At 40.5% G+C, this 10,437-nt stretch overlaps 1 protein-coding gene across 1 annotated transcript in view; it reads right to left on the bottom strand.

Annotated features, from left to right (window-relative positions):
* Positions 1-1,123: 1,123 nt before the first annotated feature.
* The window catches only part of Lrriq3 (leucine rich repeats and IQ motif containing 3), a 94,862-nt gene continuing 85,548 nt past the window's right edge, over positions 1,124-10,437 (bottom strand). Inside the window, exon 7 of the mRNA XM_051196059.1 lies at positions 1,124-1,409. Coding sequence (XP_051052016.1) covers positions 1,259-1,409 — 151 coding nt within the window. The 3' untranslated portion in view covers positions 1,124-1,258. The remainder of the gene's footprint in view (positions 1,410-10,437) is intronic.

Here is a 10,437-nt window from a genome sequence, read left to right as displayed (position 1 = left end):
CCATGCCAGTCACCTAGTCAGACAGCCACACAGCCACACAGCCACACAGCCACGCCAGTCACCTAGTCAGACAGCCACACAGCCACACAGCCACCCCAGTCACCTAGTCAGACAGCCACACAGCCACACAGCCACACAGCCACACAGCCACCCCAGTCACCTAGTCAGACAGCCACACAGCCACCCCAGTCACCTAGTTAGACAGCCACACAGCCACAAAGCCACACAGCCACAAAGCCACACAGCCACACAGCCACCCCAGTCACCTAGTCAGACAGCCACACAGCCACACAGCCACACAGCCACCCCAGTCACCTACCTAGTCAGACAGCCACACAGCCACTGAGCCACACAGCCACACAGCCACACAGCCACCCCAGTCACCTAGTTAGACAGCCACACAGCCACACAGCCACGCCAGTCACCTAGTCAGACAGCCACACAGCCACACAGCCACACAGCCACCCCAGTCACCTAGTCAGACAGCCACACAGCCACACAGCCACACAGCCACTCAGCCACACAGCTACACAGCCACAGAGAAAGAGGGAAAGAAACATATATACAGCAAACAAAGATAAAAATGCAAAAGGTAAAACGTAGTTAAAGAGAAATAGAGTAATTTAAGTTAGAAAGGCTGGCTAGAAAGAAGCCAAGCTAAGAAAATCATTTATAAGGAAGGATAAGTCTCCATGTATTTATAAGGAAGCTGGGTAGAGGACCCCCCCAGAGAGTTAATAGAAAAAACACATTATATCATCTAAGTCTTTATGGGTAAAAATAACTGATACACTGGTGAAACCGTTATTTTGACAAAGGAAAATGAAATTCAGAAATTGCTTTAATAACATAATTGGGAAATACATAATAATTAAATTGGGTAATTAAAATTTTTGCTGCATATTATAGATTAATAAAATTCAGCAATAAAGAAAGTAGCAGAAAATTTGAAAGTAGTTTCATAAATTGTCATCATCAGAGCCTATGGAACTGTACAGTCTTTTGAAGACTTTTTGAAGAAGTCATATAGCGTTGACTCATTTTTTGGACACATGGATATAACTGATTGCAAAGTCAGCCAGTTGTACAACATAATCTGTATAAAAACACAACTCTCTTCTCTTTCAACTTGAACACATTCATGCCTGGACACACTTGTGTAGAGCATGTCCTCCAAGTATTATTTCAAGATGCCTTCAATAAAGATAGGGCCACAATTTACAATTATCATCAGCTGTGAACTGGTACTGGTTCATTCTTATTCTCTTTTAAGAGACTTAGATGTGTAATTTGTCCTAATAAACTCAGCCTTTGCTTTAGCGTCCTCTAGTCTTGCACAGGCTTTTTGAAAGATGAGTGTATCAATAACAAATTTCTCTTCACCATGTCTTCTACGAATTTCTTCAGTCCTGTGAGGGAAAAGGAAGAGTAAAACCATATAAACTGAGCTGCTGTAAATGAATTTAGATGTTTTCAAGCAGGCATTTATAAACAGGGAAATGATAAAGTCAGTCTCCACAGTATTATTACATTACTAAATGATAGTCAATTCATGTTAGATTAAAATTTATGAGACTTTCATTGAAAACCCTGAAAATCCTCTCACAGTTTTTCTTACTTTCCCCCCCCAAAGGACCCACAATCCTTGTGTTATGAAGAGCAGAACTTCCCCACTAGAATTAGGAACTCTGTGCTTCCTTTCATGATTCTGGAAGGCACAGATGGTCTACCCTCGAAATTTTATTGTTATAGCACACCACCTGGCATTTCACTGCCTTTGGAGATGGGAGATCATGTGGATGGGTTCAAATCCAACATGACTAATGCTCTGATGAGAAAAGGAACACACTAGTAATGGGTGCTCCGGTAAGAACACATGTTAAGCCACTGTAAGAGGGCAGCCATCTGAAGCAGAGTAAATAATAAGCTGAGGAAAAACCAAACCTATGTGCACTTCCAAGTCAGAGAAGTCAGAAAATAAGTCTCTTGTATTCAGACTGCTCAGCCTATAGTATTTTGAGACAGTAAATCAACAAGACAGATACATATTTTAAGTTAGAAAGACCTAGATCAGATTACACCCAGGAAATGTCAAAGGATGGAAGAAAAAAGTCATTCAGTTATTCTCACTCATTCATTCATTCATTCATTTTCAAAGTATGACAGCATCTCCACATGCTTCAAACAGAAATAAGAATAAATAGAAACTTATCCTAGTTATCCTCGACAAAGGTGCACAGGAAATTAAGAGAAAGATGCAGAGAGAGCTTGCATCAAATGTCTTACTAAAACAAGAAACTTACTATGGAACAAGACAAAATAAGGTAAGAAATGAAGTAAAAGTTGACAATCAAGCCTACAAAATGAGTAGAGAAAAGACAAAAAGAGATTAAGACACGAAATAACTCACGACTTAAAGAAAGAAAGAAAGAAAGGAAAAGAAAACACACACACTTCCAGGCAGAGACTCAGAGACAAATCATTTTTGTCAGAACAGCATGAATGGCTGAATCTGAGGCAGAGGGAGCAGCATATCACCCCATGCTCTGAGAGCCCAAAGATATCACTCTTTACACCCCATGAAGTGATGGTAGATGTCATTCTGTATATGTTTCTCATACTGGTTAATAATAAAGCACTGTTGGCCAATAGGAAAGGAAGTTAGGAGGGACTAGGAGACAAGGAGGAAATAGGAAGTAGTAAGGAGGAGTCAAGATGGAGAGTCTGGAGAAAGCAGTATGCCGCCGGCTCCCCGGTAAGAGAAATACATAGATCAGCAGAAATGGGTTAATACTTAAGACAGAGTTAGCCGATAAGAAAGTAGTAGCTGGCCAACAGTATAATATCTAATACAGAGTCTCTGTGTATTATTTGGGGCTGGCTTGGTGGCGGGAGAAGACCAGGCGGCGGCGGAAAAACCGTACGCCTTACAAATGGCACCCACGTGGCTAGTAAGAACTTCCACTTAAAATTTAACAAAAGGTTAAAAAAGGGTTAGTTCATGAAGTACATTTCTACACAGGTATAATCAGAAATCTAGAACCCAGTGTGGGTTCAAAAGTTGATTATAAGCTTGCAAATTACTAACTCCATTTTGAATGAGTTCTTTAGATTTTCTCTACCTCATCTTTACGAAATTGATATTCTAATTCATAAGGTTCATTCAGTAAAAGTCAAGATGAGTTGCAAGTTGTAAGTTCTTTGGGGAGACATGGCTGAACATTACATAAGTCCCTTTACTGGATGGTTAATACAAAGTGCATGGAGAGGCATTAAGTAAGAAAGAGGTTACAGTTATCTTTGGGCTGTCCCTGTGATCATTTTCAGAGGCTAGCCATAGCAAGTCTGCTTAGGAGCCAATCTTCCGGTATATAAAATCCACCTTTGACATTTAAAGGTTGTAATTTTAGATGCATTGTTTAAGCTGTTTATTGATGGGAGATGTCATTCTGTATATGTTTCTCTTATTGGTAAATGAATAAAGCACTGTTGGCCAATAGGAAAGGAAGATAGGAGGGACTAGGAGACAAGGAGGAAAGAGGAAGTAGTAGGGAGGAGCCAAGATGGAGAGTCTGGAGAAAGCTGAATGCCGACCGGCTCTCCGGTAAGAGAAATACATAGATCAGCAGAAATGGGTTAATACTTAAGACAGAGCTAGCCAATAAGAAACTAGTACCGGGCCAACAGAATTATATCAAATACAGAGTCTTTGTGTGTTAATTGAGGCTGGCGTGGAGGCAGGACAAGACCAGGCGGCGGGAAGGAGAAACCTTACTCCTTACAGTTTATGTCTGTTTTCTTCATCATTTTGAAGAGGACAATTCAGTCCCGACACTTAGATTTAGTGTGAAGCAACTGAACAGAAGGAGTACACAGCACAGGGGTAGATATCCTGTCTGGCATAAGCCCTACTTCAACCTCAAGTGCAGAACAAAAAAAGATGTGATTACCATTTGATAATCACTCAGCTGAGGTTAGTTATTCTGTTCTCAGAGTAGAACACAGATAATGCACATGGCCGGCCATGCAGCTGACTATATATCAAGGCTAAAAGAACTTCAAACATAAAAAGAACAGCAAAGTGTAAGACATAGAAGTATATTGAAATCATATGATTGAAATAATATAAACAAATGTTAATAAAAGAGTTACTTAAAATACTCAATGAGTTATAATAAACATTAATCAGTTTTCCTTGGACATGTTGCTATATAATAATTGGAAAAGGAAGTCAATTATACCTAACCCACAAAAAAAGACATACTTAGTTATGGACGTTTAAGAGAAGAAATCATCCTGAATGAGGTAACCCAGTCACAGAAAGAGGAACATGGTATGTACTCACTCATATATGGATTTTAGACCTGGAGCAAAAGATCACCAGCATATAATTCACACCACCAGAGGAACTAGGATACAAGGTGTATTTTAAGAGATCATTATAAAGTCCCTCACACAAGGGGGAAAGGACATGTCCCCCAGAGTACAGGGGAAGTAGGGGGGCAGTGAATGGAGAGAGTAGGAGAATTAGAGGGGGAGGAGAGGAAAACATGTATGACTAGTGAGATTGAGTCAGGGTAGTAATAGAAGACAGGAGAGAGAGGGAAAGAGAGAGAGAGAACATAAAAGAGGGCACCAATATTGGTTTGAAGAGAAAATTGAACCCAAAGAAAAGTCTAGAGACCTACAAGACTGCCGCCAACTAACAATTTGAGCATCTATTGTAAGGCTACCATATATGCCCTTCCCGGATAGTGAGATCAACAACTAACTTATCCATGGAGCCCTCCTGTTGGAAACAGAAGGAAACACCCATACCAAAAACCCTAAACACTGAGTTGAGCTAGAACCCAGATACAGATGGAGAGGACAAGACCAGGTTGCAGAAACACATAGAGACAGCTGACCTGAGCAAAGAGGAGCAAAGAGTCCCCAGACTGATAGCTGAGAATCCAGCATGGGACTGACTCAGGCCCCCCTGAATATGGGTCTCAGCCAGAATGACTGAACAGTCTAAGGGACCTCAGACAGTGGAACCAAGATGTATTCCTGGTACACAAAAGGACCTTGTGAACACATCCCTCATGGAAGGATACTGCCTTAACCTAGAGACAGGAGAGAAGCCCTAGTCCCTACTTCAAATGAACTTTCAGATCTACATGACCCCATCTGGATGTCATTACCCTACATATGGAATTGGGGTTGGGGGATGGGAGAGGACGGTGGTCAGGGTGCATGTGAGGGGTCAGAGAGGATAAAAGGGAGGGAGGGAGTAGCGACAGGAAATGCATAAGGTTGGCATTTGACAGATGAGTATCATCACATAATTTATAATTGCATCTGGTAAAGGCAAAATAATAAAACATTGATATATTTTAGCCACAAGTAAATATGCAAGAGTTTACAAGCTCAAAGATAGAGCAGTTCCTAAAAGTAGTGGTCTTTTGTGTGTATGTGAAGGTAAATTATTAGCTAGTTATTTATATGAAAAGTGCTTGGAGAACTTTTCACATTAACATGTTCTTGCTATAATATAGGAGAGATGTCTTTTCCATTTGGAAATTATAAATATACAAGATGTTGTTTGGAGAAATACTTTATAACCCAAAATATAAAGACCACAGTGAAAGATGTGGCTTGAATGTGAAATACTCTCCATTGGCTTGCGTATTTAACAATTGTTCCCAGCTGTGGAGTTTTGTTTCTTTTGGTTTAAATGTCTTTTGTCTTATTAGTCTTTTGTTTGTTTGTTAGTTGTGTGTGTGTGTGTGTGTGTGTGTGTGTGTGTGTGAGTGTGAGAGAGAGAGAGAGAGGTGAGAGAGAGAAAGAAAGAGAGAGAGAGAAAGAGAACTTAAACTGGTGGCTAGGGAGGTAAGGAGGGCCAGGAAAAGTTGGAAGAAAAAACTAACATGATCAAAATATGTTGCATGAGAAGAAATTAAAATGTAAAAGTAAAAGAAGAAATAAACTGCAAAAATCAGCGGGGACTTTGCTGTGCCTCTGCTAGAGACCAGGCTATTCACTCTGGACCACCCTGAGTCTCCGCCTGCCTGACTGTTGACCCCTATTGCCAGGCCTCTGTAGGACATGAGTCTGGGACCAGTTCCAGTTGAATCCCCCCATACCCTTCCCTGGGAACTCCCTGGATTGGCATCAAACTCGCTCCCCCGTGTCCTGTCCCCAGTGAGAGCGCTCTTGGTGCTCTGAATCACAACCTCCCCCAGAGCCTGCATCTCCCCACCATGTGCCCTACCCTGACCACTGCCCCACTGCTCTGGTTGAGCACTGGATCAGTAATCCTGCCACCTCCTAGGAACTTCCTGGAGCTTCTCTGAGCGTGCTAGACCCACCTATCCACACAAGGCCACCCTGAGTCCCTGCCTGCCTTGTCTTTGACCCCCATCGCAGGGCCGCTGCCTATTGAGAGACCTCCTAGAGAGCTTGGACCACACAGAGCTACAGACATTGAACCTCTGACCCACCTAAGCCTACTGGGGGAGTATCATAAAGAGAGAGAAACCCCACTTGCACCCACTGGAAGAAGCTATGGGAAGAAGGCTATAGAAAAAGATACCTAACAATAGAAAGACAAGTGTCTCACCACAAGAATCCAGGGCCTCTACACCAACTAGACCTGCACACACCAAAGCAGATGAAGCAGAAGAGAACGACTTAAAAATTATCTTCATAAAAATGATAGATGATGTGAGAAAATCCCTTAAAGAAATGGAAGAAAAAAAAAAACAAACAGAAAAAATAGAGGAAAATACCAAACAAAAATGTAAGAAATGAACAATTCTCTTAAAGAAAGTAAAGAAAGCAAAGAAAAAACAATCAAACAGGTGAAGGAAACAGTTTAAGACTTGAAAACTGACATAGAGACAATAAAGACAACACAAACTGAAGAAATGCTGGAAATAGAAAAACTGGGCAAACGATCAGGAACGACAGACACAAGCATAACCAGAATACAAGAGATGGAAGAGAGAATCTCAGGTGCTGAAGATAAACTAGAGGAAATAGATTCATTGGCCAAACAAAATCTTAAGTCCAACAAATCCGTAACACAAAACATCCAGGAAATGTGGAACACTGTGAAAAGTCCAAACCTAAGAATTATAGTCATAGAAGAAGTTGAAGAATCCCAGCTCAAAGGTGCAGAAAACATATTCAACAAAATCATTGAAGAAAAGGTTCCCAATCTGAAGAAGGGCATGCCTATAAGAGTACAAGAAGCATACTGTACACCAAATAGACTGTACCCAAAAGAAAGACCCCTCGACATATAATAATCAAAACACCTAACATACAGAATAAAGAAAGAATATTAAGAGCAGTGAAGGAGAAAGGACAGGTAATAATATAAAGGCAGGCCTATCAAAATTACACCTGACTTCTCCATGAAAACTCTTAAGGCCAGAAGGTCCTAGATAGATGTTCCACAAGTACTAAGAGTTCATGGATGCCAGCTCAGGCTACTGTACCCAGCAATCACTATAGATGGAGAAAACAAGATATTTATTGACAAAGTGAGATTTTCACAATATGTATCTACAAATCCAGCCCTACAAAAAGTTCTGGAAGGAAAACTCTAACCCAAGGAAGTTAACTACGTTCACAAAGACGTAGGCAATAGATAATCCCACTTCACCAGAACCCAAGAGTAAAGCAAGACAATATATTCACAATACCACTGCCAACAACAAATATAAAACAGAGAAGCATTAACAATCAATGGTCCTTACTCTCCCTCAACATTAATGGTCTTAACTCACCTATAAAAAGACACAAGCTAACAGAATGGATAGGAAGACAGAATCCATCCTTCTGCTGCATACAAGAAACACATCTAAGCTTCAAAGATAGACATTACCTCAGAGAAAAGGGTTGGGGAAAAGATCTTCCAATCAAATGGAACCAAAAAGCAAGCAGGCATGGCTATCCTAATATCTAACAATTTAGTCTTCAAACCAAAATCAATCAAAAGAGATGAAGACGGTCATTTCGTATTCATCGCAGGAGAATCCATCAACACAAACTCTCAATTCTGAACATCTATGCCCCTAAAAAGTCACTCACATTCATAAAAGAAACATTACTAAAACTCAAAGCTCACATAAAACCTCACACCCCACTCTGACCACTAGACAGGACCACCAGTCAGAAATTTAACAAAAGAACTAACAGAAGTTATGTCTCAACTGGGTTTAACAGACATTTCTAGAACATTCCATCCAAACAAAAAAGAATATACCTTTTTCTCTGCTCCACATGGAACCTTCTCTAAAACTGACCACATACTAGGCAACATAACAAACCTCACCAGATCCAAAAAATTGGAATAGTCCCCTGTATCTTATCAGATCACCAGGCTTTAAAGTTGGGATTTAACAACAACACAAATCACAGAAACCCTACAAACTCATGGAAACTGAACAATGAACAATTGCACCATATCTGGGTCAAAGAAGAAATAAAGAAAGAAATTAAGGACTTCCTAGAATTCAATGAGAATGAGGACACAACATACCTGAACTCATGGGACACCTTGAAAGCAGTGCTACGAGAAAGTTCATTGCACTAAGTGCACATATGAAGAAAACAGAGGATAGTCGCATAAGAGAATTAACAGCACAACTGAAAGCCTTAGAACAAAAAGGAGCAAACTTACAATGTAGGAATAGATGCCAGAAAATAATCAGTTTGAGGGCTGAAATCAATAAAGTAGAAACCATGAAAACAAAAAATCAATGTAACAAAGAGTTGGTTTTTTGAGAAAATCAACATGATAGACAAACCTTTATCCAAACTAACAAAAATGCAGAGAGAGAACATGCAAATTAAGAAAATCAGAAACAAAAAGGGGGACATAACAACGGACACAGAGGAAATCCAGACAATTTTCAGGTTATACTTTGAAAAAGTGTACTCCACAAAATTTGAATATTCAAAGGAAATGGACAAATTTCTAGATAACTATCACTTACCAAAATTAAATCAAGAACAGATAAACAACATAAATATATCTATAGCCCTTAATGAAATAGAAGCAGTCATTAAAAGCCTCCCAACTAAAAAAAAAAAAAAAAAAAAAGAAAAGAAAAAAAAAAAAAAAAAAAAGCCCAGGGTCATATGGCTTCAGTGCAGAATTTACCAGAAATTCGAGGAAGAGCTAGAGCTAGAACCAACACTCCTCATATAAACAGTGGAGTGCTTTTCCACAGGGGGAAAGAAATTGAAGGACAATGCTCATAGAGGTAACCCAGGCACAGAAAGAAAATTGCCACTAGCGAAATTCCCAGGAACCTCAAGGATGAATCCAGCTACAAATCTAAGCTGTAGTGTAGAGGTTACTTTAAATGTCTTTCCCCTATAAATAGATTGATGATCTATATCAAATAAATGATGGAAACACAAGTAGAAAGTCACAGGTAAGCAGTCACAGGTGAGCACTGAGGCTAACTCCATGAGTCCATTTCTGGAAAGGGAGGAGTGATGAAGAAAGGGTGAAGAGCTGGTCCGGGCATGTGGGAGCTCACAGACTCCAGACTGACAGACGGGGAACTTACAAAACACCAAGTCAGCACACCTGAATGTGGGAGTCAGTAAGGGGGCTTGTGCACCTTATGGCGCCCCTCAATGAGCTCCCATTTTGGAGCGCATTCCCAATTGAGGGAAACTTTCTCAGCCTAGGTACAGGATGGAGGGTCTTGGTTTTGTCCATAATTATATGACAGACTTTGATGATCTCTCCTGGGATGCTTTTCCTCTCTGAGGAGTGGATAGGGTTTGGAGTAAGGAGTTGGTGGGTGGAACTGGAGGATGAGTGGGAGAGGGAGCTGAGATTGTAATATACAATATGATTATTTTTAATTTAAATTAAAAAAAATTAAAACTAAAAGAAAAATCAGTGGGGAAACAAGTGAACATGCTCTTTTGAGCAGATAGCAAAAGATAATTTTTCCACCGTGTGTATTCTCGGCACTGTAGACGGAGAGTCTAAAGATGAAAACTAGTCACACAGAGGCGGGAAGTTTCATGTACATACACATGGCACCTTATCACTCAATGGATACTGGAAAGTGTTGTGATTTTCCCCATAACACTGATGAGTGTGCTTGTAGAGGCCTCCTTCACATGGCAGGCTTGCCAGGCCCTGGAGAGATTCGTAGCAGAAGAGTGAGCCATTTGCTGTCCGTGGCAATGCTTAGTGTTACTGAGACAGTAAAAAGCAGAAAACTTAAAGACCACTCTGAATTAAAATAGAGGTCGAATGTCCTGTGAATAGTGGCAAGGAATCCACTTCAGTCAGAGCTGTTAAGGGGTGGGATTTGTTCAGGTGACAGAGTATTTACCTCAACCCTATGGAGTCCTGTCTTCTTTGTTCAGGTGACAGAGTGCCTGCCTCAACCCTATGGAGTCCTGTCTTCAAGCTAC

The sequence above is a fragment of the Phodopus roborovskii genome, unplaced genomic scaffold, assembly GCF_943737965.1.
Source record: "Phodopus roborovskii unplaced genomic scaffold, PHOROB, whole genome shotgun sequence".
Lineage (NCBI taxonomy): Eukaryota > Metazoa > Chordata > Mammalia > Rodentia > Cricetidae > Phodopus > Phodopus roborovskii.
This window is presented reverse-complemented; position numbering and strand designations above follow the sequence as displayed.